The 16,559-nt window shown below is 37.1% G+C and overlaps 1 protein-coding gene across 5 annotated transcripts in view; it reads right to left on the bottom strand.

The window, feature by feature from the left end:
* Nup58 (nucleoporin 58) overlaps positions 1-16,559 on the bottom strand; it is a 58,053-nt gene that overhangs the window by 30,762 nt on the left and 10,732 nt on the right. For 2 of the 5 annotated variants that reach the window (XM_042685369.1, XM_042685366.1), the window contains exons 3-9: positions 15,156-15,305; positions 14,071-14,208; positions 11,139-11,249; positions 7,631-7,655; positions 4,872-4,937; positions 4,225-4,399; positions 86-165 (exon numbers count right to left, since the gene is read on the bottom strand). In XM_042685369.1, coding sequence (XP_042541303.1) covers positions 86-165; positions 4,225-4,399; positions 4,872-4,937; positions 7,631-7,655; positions 11,139-11,249; positions 14,071-14,208; positions 15,156-15,305 — 745 coding nt within the window. Of the gene's footprint in view, positions 1-85; positions 166-4,224; positions 4,400-4,871; positions 4,938-7,630; positions 7,656-11,138; positions 11,250-14,070; positions 14,209-15,155; positions 15,310-16,559 lie in introns of all 5 variants that reach the window. The other 3 variants (XM_042685367.1, XM_042685365.1, XM_042685368.1) reach the window with 2 other exon arrangements.

Here is a 16,559-nt window from a genome sequence, read left to right as displayed (position 1 = left end):
AGGCAGATGCTCAATCATTTGAGCCTTAGCCCATTATGCTTTCTTATAATTAGAAACATTTGTTTTGAAAAATCTAGTAACTTACTCAGCAGGAGCTGTATTTTCATGTTGAAGTCCAGGTGGTGTTTTCTGTGTTCTTAAAGCTATTTCAGCATTCTTTAATTCCTAAGGTATCAGAGGTTAAAAAAAAAAAAGGTAGTTAAGAGCTAATTGAAAATACTGTTTCTCCCTGCTTTCACTGTATTTGATGTCGGTATAATTTGTGGAGGGAAAGGGGAAAAACAAATCGTTTAAATAGGGATACAGGTGGACCCATTGCAACAATGAGACATACAAGTCGTTATGTCGCAAACGAACTTTGCAACTTTGGTGGGGGGAGGGGGGAGGGGGGAGGATAGGAAGGGATGGGAAGGGGAAACAAAGGAGGAGGCTACAATGCTTGATAGGAAATGTACTCATTATCTTGCCCATGTAATTGTAACCCCTCTGTACAGTATTTTCACAATAAAAAATAAAATAAAATAAAACAAAAAAAAAAAGAAAATACTGTTTCTGGACAGAGATTTCAAGCAATATCAGCTGGAGGTTCATGCTTCCCTAAGAGATAGGTGAAGCTCTTTATAAATTATTCAAGTTTCTTTCGGAAGAAGACAAACTTTTAACTAATTTTATTATAAAATCTTAATAAACTGCTGATATATTTAAAGAACTATGAGTAGAATTCTGTGCAATTCATGAACTTAATTGTACAGAATTCTAATTGAAAAAATCTATGCTACAATTTAATATACTAATGTATATTAGTAGAAACAATAATGTAAGCTGATATTGGCAACAATATTTGGATGCTTGTAATACTTCAAGGCCTATGATGAATGCTTTATTGGTTACACCTCAATAATAGCCCTATAAAGTACATAATGTTTCTTTTCTTATAAAGAAATATAGTTACAACTTTGGGGGGGGGGCAGGGTTGGGTGGGGGAGTGGAGGAGGAGGGGATGGGAAGGGGAAATAAAGGAGGAGGCTACAATGCTTGATAAGAAATGTACTCATTATCTTGCCCATGTAATTGTAACCCCTCTGTACAGTATTTTCACAATAAAAAAAAAAAACACAACCAATATAAAAAAATATATATATAGTTACAGCCACATACATTTCCCAATGCCATGCTGCTAGAACTGCTGAGGATTCAATATAGTCAGACTGGTATTTTAAAAGCTTACATATAGGGGCTGGAAGGTGGCTCAGTGGTAGAGTGCTTGCCTTGCATGCATGAGGCCCTGGGTTCGATTCCTCAGCACCACATAAGCAGAAAGAAAAAAAAAAGCTGGAAGTGGCGCTGTGGCTCAAGTGATAGAGTGCTAGCCTTGAGCTGAAGAGCTGAGGGGCAGCACCCAGGCTCAGAGTTCAGCTGCTACGACTGACCCCCCTTCCTCCCCCAAAAAAAGAGAAAAAGAAAAAACTTACATATCAAACCATTTTCTACCATTATTCCACAGTGCCATTTTCTGTCTTCTACTCAATCATTTTGTGATACTAATATTACTTTACTTCCTTAAATCCTACTTTCCTATCTTTTCACTGCTTTTCAACCTCTAATTTAGTCTCCTTTTCAACATCTATTCTTTTTTTTGTGTGCTGGTTCTGAGGCTTGAACTCGGGGCCTGGGTGCTGTCCTGAACCAGGATAGCTCTCTACCACTTGGCTATAGGGCCACCTGGGGTTCTTCTGTGGGGGTAATTAGAGATAAGTCTTAAGGATTTCCATGCCTGGGCAGGCTTCGAAATTGTGATCTTTATTATATCTCAGCTAGGACTATAGGCATGAGCTACCAGCACCATGTCTCTGCATTTCCTTTTTACTATTAAACTGTTACTTGCATGCAAATGCCCTGGAAAGGTCTGGATCATCAAACATGAATTTTGCCAAATCTAGACTCTGACACTGCAGCAAAGTAAAGCAAGTCCTACGTCAATACTGCTGTTTTTTTGCACATTATCTGTTTTTCAAGATTGAACATAGAGGTATCATTTTCTATATTGTAAGAACACCATCATGAGCACTTGGTGCCCCTAATATACCTTCCACCTGGAACATACTATCCCTCATTGATAGATTACCCTAGATTACCCTTCCTAGATTACCCTAGGTAACTTTTGGTCCCTAATGTCTAAAGTCCCAGTACATAATTTTAAAAAACATATTCTCTGAATGACTAAACACAGCAGTAAAATGTTGCTAAACAATATAGCACCCAACTACAGAAAGAACTAATAACATTCTACTTAGTTATGTTACTTGCCAAAACAATCAGGTGTAAAAGACACTTAACATGTTGGTCTATATTGCTCTTCATCACAGGTTTGCTTGTTATTTCTTTAAAAGCTTTATTTGAACAAAATTTTTTGGGGCCAAGGAATATAGATAACTCCCTTAAGGGATTCTTTTTTGATCAAGTCTGGTACTGTGGCTTGAACTCATGCCTGGTGCTCTACCACTTGAGTCATACCTTCACCTCTAGCTTTTTGTGGTTAACTGGAGAGAACAGTCTCTAGGATTTGTCTGCTCTAACTGGCTTTAAAGGTTCATTTTCAGATCTCAGCCTCCTGAAAATATTATATACATATAAGCCATGAGCACCTGGCTCTGGAGGAATTCTTAATATTTTTTTCAATAGGTAATTCACTATATACTATGCATCCATTCCTAAATGTTGGAAATAACATTACAAACTTAAATCTCTTTGATGTAGCCTATCATTTTCTAAACTCAGCTCAAATATTTTTCCTTAAGCAAACGGTCTCCAACCTTCTTCTTCCTTTAAACTCTTTATGCTCTACTTATATCTTTTATCATTTTATTTACAACCCCATTGCCTTTTGGCCGCTAAAGACTATTAAACATATCTGCTATACAAAAGTGTTCCATGTGTATTTGTGAATGGAGTTACCTAGTTTTAGTTACAATGAGTCCTACTGTAACAATCATTTCTCACATTTGCCCCTCTATTATTTTTCTAGTGCCATATTCTTGTCTAAAAGCATAATTAACATTAGCTTTTTCCTAGAAAGTACCTATCTACCAATAAAGGGAAAATAAATGAGAAGGAACAATAGGGGAATACTGTATTATCAAAGAATTTGTAAAAGACCAGGAAATCTATTAACAGATTAAAAAAAAACTACTGAAACTGGCTGTAAACATCATAGTTTAAAAGAACTATTTTAGTAAGTTATTAAAAAGATCCAAAACATTCTCTAGAAAGTGGTGCGGTGGCTCAAATTGGTAGAGCACTAGCCTTGAGCAAAAAGGGCTCAGGAATTCAAGCCCCAGGCCCTGAATTCAAGCCCCTCAACAAAAAACAAGAACAAGAACAACAACAACAACAACAAAAAAAAAACATTCACTAGTATTTAACTTAAAGACACATAAGCATCCTTAAAATTTTTACTTAAAATAGTATCATTTCACCAAGAACATAGTAAAAAGGCATTATTACATGCTGCTTATCAACAGATTATAGACTTTAGGGAAAGATGTCTAGACTCTCATGATAAAATGGAGCATATTCTTTAATTACAATATATAAACACAAATCATTTATCATCCTACTTCCTCACTGATGTAGATTAAGAACTTATAATAATTGGCATATTTTTGTATTGTGTTGTAGTGGGAAAAGCAGATAGATAGGAGTGACAGAAATACCGGCCTCATTACCATTTCTATCAACTAGGCTCTAACCAAGACTAGCAAGTCATCAGTCAAATTTACTATATTCAAAGCATAGCTTAATTTCTATTTAATAACCGATAGGTTAGAAAACATTTTTCAGTCTGTTTTCTTCTTCTGTAACAGATCAAGAAACTCAAGAAACAAAACAGCTAAGGGCATAACTGTAGAGTTGGGAGTACCAGGTCTGAATCCAGACTTCTCAACTTACTGACATAGTTCTCTATTTTTTTTTATATATACTGAAGATAAGAGTACCCACATCAAAGAGCTGCCATGAAAACTGAACAAGGTTAATAGATGAAAGTTGTTTAGGATACTGAGTCATACAGTAATATTTAATAAAACAAGTAACATTATATGAATGATCGATCTAGTTTTCTTGTAGTACATGTGTATCAAAGTTTACAATTACACAATCCCCATTCTCATCTTAGAAAAAAAGAAGTACAAAGCATCCTATGGTAAAATGACTAAGTTGGTATACCTGAGCAGTTTCTACTTTCAATTTGTCAATATTGAGGGTGTTTCTCTGCAGTCCACTGGCAGCCAATGACAGAAGCTGCTTTAGGGCTTTAATATCCTCCTGGACTTTAAGCATTGCTTTTGAAGACATTCTACTAATTTCTTCTTGGACCTGTTTTTGTTCCTTCACAAATTTCCTAAAATAGTAAACAAAACTGAACTTAAGTATATTAAGAAACAAAAACTAAGAATTCACCTATAATTCACATAGTTTTTAATAGAATGGTAGTTAAGTAATCCTTATTTTTATGTTTTTATTTATTTTTTATTTTTTTATTTTTTTTGGGTCCGGTCGTGGGGCCTGAACTCTGGGCCTGGGCGCTGTTCCTCAGCTCTTCAGCTCAAGGCTAGCGCTCTACCACTGCAGCCACAGTGCCACTTCCAGCTTTTTTCTTTTTGCTTATGTGGTGCTGAGGAATCGAACCCAGGGCCTCAGGCTTGCAAGGCAAGCACTTTACCACTGAGCCACCTTCCCAGCCCCTATTTTTATGTTTTTAAAAGCAATAAATTTTAACCCAAGTTAAAATGTAGAGGAGGAAGAAACGTTTCCCCTAAAATAGATTCCAGAATTCTCCCAATCATAATTATCTAATTCCATTTGATACTCACTGTAGGTTTTCTACATCCTGGCAGATGACAGGAGGGAGGTTTTCATCCTTCAGGGCTTTACTATCCCTAAGAAAGAAGTAACAGATGCATAAAGACCAACAGACTCTTAAAAAGCTGAAGGTGAGTTTTCTAAGAGTATGTGTTAAAATATAAGAAACTACAATTTTTTCCATTTATACTTTTTTTTGGATGACTTCAAAACTTCTCTATAAAAGAAAAAAGCTATATACTTCCTAACTTAAATAATTTTAGCAATTTATTTGACACTAAGATTTCTAAAATGACTTGGTGTCTGTTGTAAGTACATTTGAAAACAACTAAATGCCTAACATCAGAAAATACTACATATTGAACGTGATGCTGAACTGTTTGCTCTGGCTAAAGGATTCTACAAGGATTCTTTAACTGCTATTTTTAATTTGAAAATATTAAAGCAGGGCTGGAAAGGTGGCTCAGTGGTAGAGTGCTTGCCTCATATGCATGAGGCCCTGGGTTCAATTCCTCAGCACCACATAAACAGAAAAGGCCAGAAGTGAACTGAGGCTCAAGTGGTAGAGCACTAGCCTTGAGCTGAAGAGCTCAGGGACAGCACGCAGGTCCAGAGTTCAAGCCCCACGACCGACCAAAAAAAAAAAAAAAAGAAGAAGAAACAAAATATTAAAGCACTAATTAAATAAGCTTAATTAATTTCTATAAAACTCATAAAAGAGGTTCAAAATACTTCATTATTTTTAACTTCATTTGTTTTAACTTTCATTTGTTTTTGGAAAAGAAAAATACATTTAAATGGATAACAAAGGAATCACAAATGATTAATGCAGTCAGTCAGAAACAACTAAATTCAGCTTACTGTAATGAACTAGAACTTAAGATTTTATAACCCTAGAATTTAATCTCTCGGCTGCTTCATTTAAACTTTTAAAAGTTTGGATTAGGGAAGCTCAACTTATAAATTTTATACAAACATTTCAAAATGAAAAAAATCCAAAACTGGAAAAACTTTTATTTTGTATAAGAGATAGTCAACCAATATCTTTATTACCCTTAATAGGGAGCTAAAAAAATAACTCAAGTAATAGGAATTAGATGAGAAAATATAATTGGCAATAAAAATGATCATGATAACTGGAAATAAAAACAATAATCCTCTTCAAACATATGTATGAAACCGTGTTCACTGAAGATGTAGGAAATACTAAGTGTGCAGTTTATACATATAAAAATGATGCAGTAAGGCTGGCTGTGGTAGTAAGCATATGTAATCCCAGCTGCTAGAATAGACAGAGATAAGAAAGGTTTTAAGTTTGAGGCCAGCCTTGGGAGTAGAGGGTGGGGAGGTTAATGCAGCCTTAGTTCAACAAACAAGCCAGTGTGGTGGCATTTGCTGGAATCCCAGCAGAGTAGGAGGACCATGGTCCAGGGAAAGACAGTTCAGAAAAAACTTTTGAAACCTTTATCTCAAAAACAAAACAAAGGAGGGGGTAACAATGCTTGACAAGAAATGTACTCATGACCTTACTGATGTAACAACCTTGCTGAGGTTACAACTTCTCTGTAGAGCATCTTTAATAGACAATAAATTTTTTTTTGAAAAAGAGAGAAAAGAACTGAGGGGATGGGATATGTGGCTCAAGTGGTAAAGTCTCTAAATTCAAATCCTAGTACCCAAACACTGCCCAAGGGTGTAGATAATTCTTTAATAGTGGAGCTCATGCAAGGATCAATACGAAACCAAAAAAAAAAAAAAAAAGAAAGAAAAGAAACACAAAAAAAACTGTGCTTGTGCTTATTTGTATTATTTGGGGAGATGTCAGCTACCACCTTTCTATAGAGAAATGCTTTTTAACTTTCTTTTCTTTTTCTTCTTCTTTTTTTTTGGTCCTGGGCTTGGACGATATCCCTGTGCTCTTCAGCTCAAGGCAAGCACTCTACCACTTGAGCCACAGCCCCACTTCTGATTTTCTGAGTAGGTTACTGGAGATAAGAGTCTCAGAGACTTTTCCTGCCTAGGCTGGCTTTGAACCATGACCCTCAGATCTCAGCCTCCTGAGCAGCTAGGATTACAGGAGTGAGCTACTGGTGCCCAGCATAATCAACTTACTAGATTATATTTTTTTTTGTGGGGGGGGGGGGGGAGGTCAGGTCGTGGGGCCTGAACTCTGGGCCTGGGCGCTGTCCCTCAGCTCTTCAGCTCAAGGCTGGTGCTCTACCACTTGAGCCACAATGCAACTTCTGGCTTTTTCTGTTTATGTGGTGCTAAGGAATTGAACCCAGGGCCTCATGCATGCAAGGCAAGCACTCTACCACTGAGCCACCTTCCCAGCCCTGCTTTTTAACTTTCTTGTTTGTTTGTTTTTTTGGTCAGTCAAGGGGCTTGAACTCTGGGCTTGGGCGCTGTCCCTGTGCTCTTCAGCTCAAGGCCAGTGCTCTACCACTTGAGCCACAGCGCCACTTCTGGTTTTCTAGTGGTTTTATTGGAGATAAGAGTCTCAAGGACTTTCCTGCCCAGGCTGGCTTTGAACTGTGATCCTCAGATCTCAGCCTTCTGAGTAGCTAGGATTACAGGTGTGAGCCACCGGCGCCTGCTTTAACTTTCTTAATGACTAAAAATAAAGATTTGTAATTTCATAAGTCTTTCAATAAAATAACATTTTATTCTAGACAAACACTAACTTAAATTTTTTTTCCAACGATAGCTGCTAATATACTTAAGTAAGTAAAACTCTTAAATATCTTAAAAGTTATAAATATAAACTTACTCTGGTCTTGTTCCTGTTTTGTCACCTAGAAAATTCAAGAAGATGCAAAAATTGGTAACAATCCAATTCAAATGTTTTAAATTGACACAAATTGAGATATAAATATGAACTAAATAAAGCAGTTTTTAGCTTGCTTGTTAAAACAACAGTAATGTCATGACTTGACATGTATTTGGAAAAACAATAAATTAATACTGAGACATGAACCCATAAGTAGACATGTTATATACCTGACCTGCATCTATTTCTTCAAGAAAAATTTTCTGGGGTTGGAAATGTGGCTTCGTGGTACAGTGATTGTCTATCATGCATAAAACCCTAGATCCAATTCCTCAGGACCACATAAACAGAAAAAGCTGGAAGTGGTTCTGTGACTCAAGTGGTAGAGCACGAGCCTTGAGCAAAAGAAGCTCAGGGACAGTGCTCAGGCCCCAGACTGGCAAAAAATAAAAATTCTGGGGCTGGGAAGGTGGCTCAGTGGTAGAGTGCTTGCCTAGCATGCATGAGGTCTTAGGTTCAATTCCTCAGCACCACATAAACAGAAAAAAAAAGCCGAAGTGGCGCTGTGGCTCAAGTGGTAGAATGCTAGCCTTAAGATGAAGAGCTGAGGGGCAGCACCCAGGCCCAGAGTTCAGGCCCCACGACAGGATCAAAAATGAATAAATAAGTATTTATATTTATATATATAAATTATATATATATTTATATATAAAAAAATATATATATATAAACTATATATATATTTATATATAAAAATATATATTTATATATAAAAATTATATATATTTATATATATATATATATAAGAAAAGTTCTGTTTTAGCTGTTTTCCACAAAATATGGGACAATTTATACTCTGACTACCAGTTTAAGCCTATATAGCTTATTTAACACTTTTTTTTAATTGGATACTCTTTTTCAGATCACCCAAACTTCTCCAGTCTAATAATTCCTTAATGCAATCTGGAAATCCCCTCAAACAAGTTCCTACATACCTTTTCAACTGCCACAAGACCTAGTACCTTCACTTTAACTCCCCAACAACAGACATTTAAACAAAATCTTTGCCAGTCATGCAGGTGAAAAATATCAACTAATTGTAATTTCAACAATTTCTTTTTTTTTTTTTTTTGGGGGGGGGGGGGGCGGGTCCAGTCGTGGGGCCTGAACTCTGGGCCTGGGCGCTGTCCCTCAGCTCTTCAGCTCAAGGCTAGCGCTCTACCACTTGAGCCACAGCGCCACTTCCGGCTTTTTTCTTTTTGCTTATGTGGTACTGAGGAATCAAACCCAGGTCCTCATACATGCAAGGCAAGCGCTCTACCACTGAGCCACCTTCCCAGCCCTCAACACATTTCTTACCATACTAGTGAAGTAATAAACATTCTCTTCAAATGGTCATCAGATAAATGTATTTTTCTATTTGTGCAGTGCCTTCTCATATAATAACTTGTACATTTGTCGTGAGTTATTTTTCTTGATTTAAAGTATTTTTTAACTTAAATGTAAGAATCCTTTGACTCATATATTATCATAATTCATACATCAATTTCTTTTCTTTTTATTTTTTTTGGTCTGGTCATGGGGCTTGAACTCTGGGCCTGGGCGCTGTCCCTCAGCTTCTTTGTTCAAGGCTAGCGCTCTACCACTTGAGCCACAGCGCCACTTCCGGCTTTTTTTTTCTTATGTGGTACTGAGGAATCGAACCCAGGGCCTCAGGCATGCAAGGCAAGCGCTCTACCACTGAGCCACCTTCCCAGCCCCTCATACATCTATTTCTAACACTGGACCCATGTAAAATATTTCTGTCTCAGAAATGTATTTTTATAAGTGGGGGGGGGGGGGGAAGCATTTAAAAACCATGGACGTGCTGGCTGCTGGTGGCTTATGCCTAATCCTAGGTACTCAAGAGGCTGAGATCTGAGGATCACGGTTCAAAGCCAGCCTTGGCAGCAAAGTTCCTGAGACTCTCATCTCCAATAAAGCACCAGAAAACTAGAAATGGAGTAGTTATGCCTCAAAGTGGTAGAGTGCTAGCCTTGAACAAAGAAGCTCAGGGACACCATTCAAGTCCTGAGTTCAAGCCCCACAGCCAACAAAAAAACAAAAGGCCTTTATTTTACCTCTTCCATTTGACCGTTCAAATATACTCTTCTACAAAAATATGGACCAGGTCTGGCTCCAGTGGCTCAGGCCTATAATCCTAACTACTCTGGTGGCTGAGATCTGAAGATTGTGGTTTGAAATCCCCGAGAGACTCTTATCTCCAGTTAACCACTCAGAAATGGGAACTGGTACTGTGGCTCAAAGTGGTAGAGAACTAGAATACAGCAAAAGAGCTCAGAGACAGTGCCTAGGCCCTGAGTTTAAGCACCACAACCAACAGAAAAAATAATTTTTTAAAAACATGGACCATCTCATTGGTCCTAATGGTTTTTCTTTCACAGTTTAATGTTTGTGAAATTAGTACCCTTGTGATATCTTAAGATTTGCTGAGACATGCTAATGAGAGTAAGAGATTTAATTTTCCCCCCCAAATAATTCATTAATTTGGAGAGCTGATGTCACTGACACCTCATTTTTGCACTGCAATTACACTTATGTAAAACAAATTGTGTAGAACTTGGGCTTGTTTCTAAGTTGCCATGGATCTTATTAATCTACTAGATTTGCCTCATTAATTTACTTGCTACTACAAAATCCTTCTAACAGTTCTCCAGGCCTGTTCTTGCATTCCTACAGTTATTCCCATATAGCTGTAGTAGACCTCAGTTGCCCTCAATATAATAATAAGAGCCAATGTGGCACATATTGAGCCCTTTATGACCTCTGGCATCTGATCTTTCTGTACTCCAGCTACAACTGACTTCTGTTAGCTCTTCAAAAGGGCCCAAGCCATTCTTAGCTCTATGTCTCAGTCTATGCTGAACTTCTTTATTGAATGCTGGTTTAATCCCATTGATACTATAGGTCCAAAGCTAACAGAGATAGCTATTAGTACAACGGATCGTACAGATTAAGAGGAATCATTTGACAGATATAACCAATTAAGAGGAACTGGGGGAAGGTACGTAATCTTGTGTATTTATTCTACCTATTACTGCTGTTCAAGTTAAGTCTACACTTAAGACAAGATGATGAGGACAGGAACAGAGAAGGAAAATTAACTCTTCATTTCTGATTCCTACAGTCCTTTCTGGAGTAAAACAAAATCAACCCCAAGTCACTGATACTGACATTGCTTCTGTTACGTAAAATGGATTACAAAATCTGTGGATCATAATTCCAATTTAAAAGTATTTGTTAATGTACACATTAGATAACTGCATAAGACTCGATCATCACACAGATCTAACTAAGACAATAAAAGCTTAGATGCCTGGTACAATTTGTAAAATACAAATGATAATGGAAACCTATATAAAACTGTTCTATTGCATATTTAGAGATTTCATAAACAAGAATTCTGAATTGTTGGGAAGTTTTCTAAAATTACAATAACATTACTTACTCTTTTTATCTGATGAGCTACTAAAATCTATACCACCAAGTCCTTCATTGCCCGTAGTTGAAGTGGCTGCTGGAGCTCCCAACGTCAAGCTTAAAGCATTCTGTCCAAGCCCTAAAAATAACCTAAGCATCATTAACCAATTTCACAGAAATAAAGACTTTATAAGAAGTCTTTGATATGCACAAACATTCATTTTTGTTATTTTTTTAAAACATTTTCTTCAAATGCAGTTTCAGTTGGTATATTTTCAGGTAAATACATCTTACCTTTTTGTGTTTTGGGTTGTTTTTTTTTTTTTTTGTGGGGGGGGGGGGGAAGGGAGGGGTTGCCAGTCCTGAGGTTTGAACTCAGGGCCTGGGCACTGTCCCTGAGCTTCTTTTTGCTCAAAGCTAGCACTCTACCACTTGAGCCACAGTGCTACTTCAAGGCCTTTTTTTGTTTATGTGGTACTGACAAATAGAACTCAGGGCTTGTGGTAGGCAAGCACTCTACTACACTCCCAGCCCAATACATCCTATTTTTCAGTCTTATTTTGAATTGCATATTGTTAAATTATTCTAGCATTAATTTACAGGATTTGAGTATAATATTCATTAATTATAAGTGCAATCCTCCAAGTTCTCTCCAGAAATTTAAAGATATAACCTTGAGTATTCAAATCTTATTTCACTGGCAAAAGGAATCAAGGAGATTATGGTTAATCAAAGAGATTAAGGTATATGTAAGTCAAATATCAAAATTTCAGAGCTCTTGTGCTGATAAACCTATGTTTCTATAAATGCATGCATTCCTAACCTGATACAGTTGTGGTTCTCTTACAGAAGATAAGATGTTATTTTAGAAAGACAAAATAGTAGTTAGTAGCATGTAGCAAGTGAACACTAGATTTAAATGCTGGCAATCTGTGATATAAATATAGCTAAATAACTAGTATTATGTCTGGTAAGCATTCCTAATCCAAAAATCCAAAATCTGAAATGTTACAAAATCTGAAATGTTACAAAAATCTGAAACTTTTTAAGCATTATGCTGATATTCACCTGGTAAAGTTTATTTAACTATCCCCAACTCTGAAAACTCCAAAGCATAAATACTAATAGCTCCAATCACTTCAGAAAAGATACTGAACCTGTAATTTCCTAAAAAATAATAGCACCTTCAGTTAACATAAGCATGAAACAAGCATTAAGTATTATGTCAAGAGCCTAAGAAAAAGCTGGATATGGTGTTACATATCTGTAATCCTAGCTACTCAGAGGTAGGAGGATTGTGGGTTCAAGGCCAGTCCACCTCAGAAGCAACACCCTAAATCAAAACAAAAAGGCTGTGGAATGGCTCAAATGGTAGGGTGCTCACCACCAAGTCACATGAGAGACAGCGTTCAATCATGGGCACACTCCCCAACACACATACAAACAAAGTATATACTCAGTACATACCTACTATCTCAGTAAGGTATAAAATGACCCATTGTCTCACCATTCTATAATTAAATACTTAATAGTATTTAAATACTTTAATAGTATTTAAATAGTTTAAATACTTAATCCTACAAAAAATGGTATGTTAGTTACAATCATCTCATGATTTGATTAGAAGGCATTTGTATCTACAAAATTAGCCAACAATAAAAAAAAAATCTTAGTACTTGGAAGACAATGAAAATTTGAACACTATAATTTCTAGTTTATCTATCCTATCTTTCTCCTTTCTCTTCTAATGACCTGTTTTTCTCGATCAAAGTAGTATCTAGAGGACAAAAACATCTATAGCTTTATTAAGAAAACATCAAGTCATATTCCTTCCTCTCTCCTATACAACCAAGTATTAGATACATTCGAGGCTCCACAAAACTTCTGAAGTTGGGCTGGGAAGGTGGCTCAGTGGTAGAGTGCCTGCCTTGCATGCATGAGGCCCTGGGTTCAATTCCTCAACACCACACAAGCAAGTGGCACTGTGGCTCAAGTAATATAGTGCTAGCCTTGAGCTGAAGAGCTCAAGGAAAGCACCCAGGCCCAGAGTTCAGGCCCCATGACCGACAAAAAAAAACAAAACAAAACACTTCTGAAATTAAAGTTACTAAAATTAGCCCAAGTATAATCAGAAGCATGTTAATACATTTATGTGGCTGGAGTTCCAACCCATCATTCCTCCAGTTCCCAAAACTATTTAACTGACATTTATTTAAAAAAAAAAAAAAAAAGTTTCAAGTAGGTCACTGATGGCTCTATGCTGTAATCCTGGCAACCTGGGAGGCTGAGATCTGCGAACTGCTGTTCAAAGCCAGCCCTAGCAGGAAACTCCATGAGACACTTACCACCAATTAAATACAAAAAAGAGCCAGAGGTATAACTGTGATTCAAGTGGTAGATTGTTATCCTTAGGCATAAAAGCTTAGGGACAGTGTGTAGGCTCTGAGTTCAAGCCTCAGGACTGGCACAGAAGAAAAAAAAAAGGCCACTTTTGTGACTCTTTAGTCTCTCACTTACCTAATCAGACAGTACGGAGAAAGAGAAAAAATATATTCCTGAAGTATAACTAAGATGGCCAATTATATATAAAAAACATTACAGTTCAGTTTTTATATTAAAAGGAAAACAAGCCAGGCACTAAATACTCATGCCTATAATGCTAGCTACTTAGCAGGCAGAGATCTGATGCTCGAAGTTCAAAGCCAGTCTGGGCAGGCAAGTCCCTGAAACTCTGACCCCCAATTAATCAGCAAAAAGCTAGAAGTAGAGCTGGGGCTCAAGTGATAGGGAGTAAGTCAGCCTCAAATGAAAAAGCTAAGGGACAGGACCCAGGCCAAGTTCAAGCCCCAGTACTAACACAAACTAGCAAAGATTAAAGAAAAAGTGTTCTGCACACATCAGAATAAAGTAAATTTAAATACAAATGTTCAGTGTTATGGAGAATAAATACTATCAATTACCTGATGTTGCTGTGTTTGCACTCTGGAAAAGTGAACCTCCCAAACCTGCTAAGGTTCCCCCTAAAGAAAGGCCAGTTGATGCAGTTGTTGTTGTTGCTGCTGTTCCTCCCAAATTGTTTAGAGTAAATCCTGTGGATGCTGTAAAAAAATGAGATACTAAGCCTTCAAGTAGAAATGGTACATAGGAGCACACAGAAAAACATAATTACATTTTTAAAAAAACTGATTTCCATGACAAAAATGGCTCTCTAGAAAAAAAACCTGTTGAAGATGAGCATATATACTTGATAAGGAGGAATAACAGCTTAGTAAAATAAGTTGGGCACCAGTGACTCATGCCTGTAATCCTAGCTACTCAGGAGGCTAAGATCTGAAAGTCAAGGTTTAAAACCAGCTCATGAGTCCATCTCCAATGGCGGGGAGAAGGGGAGAACAGCTCATGAATTCATCTCCAATGAACTACCAAAAAAGCTGGAAGTGGACCACTCAACTGGTAGAATGCTAGCTTTGAGCAAGAAAGATCAGGGCCAACAGCCAGGCCCTGTGTTCAAGCCCCGGGAATAGCACACATAAAAAATAAAAAACAAAAGTAAAGAAGAAACAGTAGGTTTAAATCAAAACTCAGTAATAACAATAAGAATTAGCATGATACCAGACAGCAATAATGTGCTTTCAAAACCAGGCTACAATTCCACTTTCAAAATCAAATGAATCAAATTAAATTAAATGAGAGGCCAAGATCACAAAATCATAGTTAAAGGCCAACCTGAGAATAAACATTCACGTGACCCCATCTCAAAAACTGGCTGGGTGTGATGGTATACGCCTGTTATTCTAGCTACAGGGGAAAGAAGTATAATAGCTGAGCAAGGTGGTAAGCACCTATCTTTCCTGGGGACCAGGAAGCACAAAAAGGAGGACTAGCCCATACTGGCTTCACATTTAACCCTCTCCTATGCTTTGCTCTGAAAGTAGAGAACATATTTCAAAATGGCCCCTGCTGCTTCAACCCCCAGTGTTATGTTCTCTAACTAAACAACCAAACCATTCACTCTTAAATTCAATTCTGTCCCATTCTGCCTCACCTGCTGGAGTTGATGTCAGAGCAGATGAAAGAGTAAGACCACTGGCTGAGGTAGAAGTGATAGGCAGAGCAAAGGGTGTGGCAGATGCTGCAGGCTTATTGAACCCTAGACTGAAGCCTGTTGTAGATGCAGATGTAGTGGCTGCAGTTCCTGTTTTTTAAAAAATCCATTTTACCTTTAATATACAGATATTACACTTGTTTCAAACAGGACCTCTAAAAGTGACCCTGTATGTCAACAAAAATTAAAAATAAATTATATATATATGTATATACACACATACATATAAATATATATACACACCTACAGACATATATATAATGTATATATATATATAAAATATGATATAAATTTGAGATCAAATCATGGTGAATACAGAAAAGATGACACTTTAAGTTAAGAAAAGCAAAATCAAATCCAGTCAATATTAATGCTGATCAATTTCAATTCCATCTCTAGATTTACCTACAATGGTGTTTATCCACAGACATATTGGGATTAAATCATGGTGAATATAGAAAAGATGGCACTTCAGGTTAAGTAAAGCAAAATCAAACCCAGTCAATAATGCTGATCAATTTCAATTCCAGCTTTAAGATTTACCTATAGTAGTTTTAACCTCTTTCCTTCCCTTTATTTCCAAAAGAAAAACAACTTTTAAAAAATACACAACCAGTCTCTATTTTTAGCTCCTGTCTTTACCAGCAACCAGCTTTCTTCCTTCTCCTGCTGGCACTATTCACTTTCAGTCCTATTTTATAAATTTCCTTTCTCAAATCATGCTCCACAAGGTTGTGCTGTTGCCTACCCACTGAACTCACCACTTTGGTCATTCATACACAGACACCTAAGTCAACTCGGTATCCACCTGAATCCTCACTGGTCAGGTTCTACCTTGATATCTCCATGGACTTTCTCTTTATCTCCCCACAAAACAGACAAACAAGCACAAAAACACCAAACCCCACCCCCACCCCGACATGTCAATTCAATTGTTCAAGCCAGAAACCCCAAGTTTCCCTGACACCCCTTCCTTCCACTGCATTTTAACCAATTCTACTTCAGAAATAACCTTAATTTACTGGGAACATCAAAATCATAATGTGATTTCACTGTTTCAAAAACTAATACAAGAACTTAATTTATCTGCCAATCTCTTCCAGCTTGTGCTCCACTCTTGATTATCTCAGAATAACAACTACATCCTGCTGATTCTGTCAATTAGCTCTAATCTTTAAAAGACATAGCATACAACTGCCCCTTTCTTTTCCAGTCTCAGCCTCTTCTTCAAAGCTCAATTTTAACATTTCTACTTCTAAGTCCTAAAGTTCCAAGAACAAAATTCTTTTCATATTCCCCAGGATTATTTTAGTTGAGAAAGTACATGTCTACTCTAGAATGCTT

This window comes from Dipodomys spectabilis, unplaced genomic scaffold, assembly GCF_019054845.1.
Source record: "Dipodomys spectabilis isolate Male_0828 unplaced genomic scaffold, ASM1905484v1 ptg000095l, whole genome shotgun sequence".
Classification (NCBI taxonomy): domain Eukaryota; kingdom Metazoa; phylum Chordata; class Mammalia; order Rodentia; family Heteromyidae; genus Dipodomys; species Dipodomys spectabilis.
The sequence above is the reverse complement of the archived record's forward strand: the minus strand, read 5'-3'. Positions and strand labels throughout refer to the sequence as shown.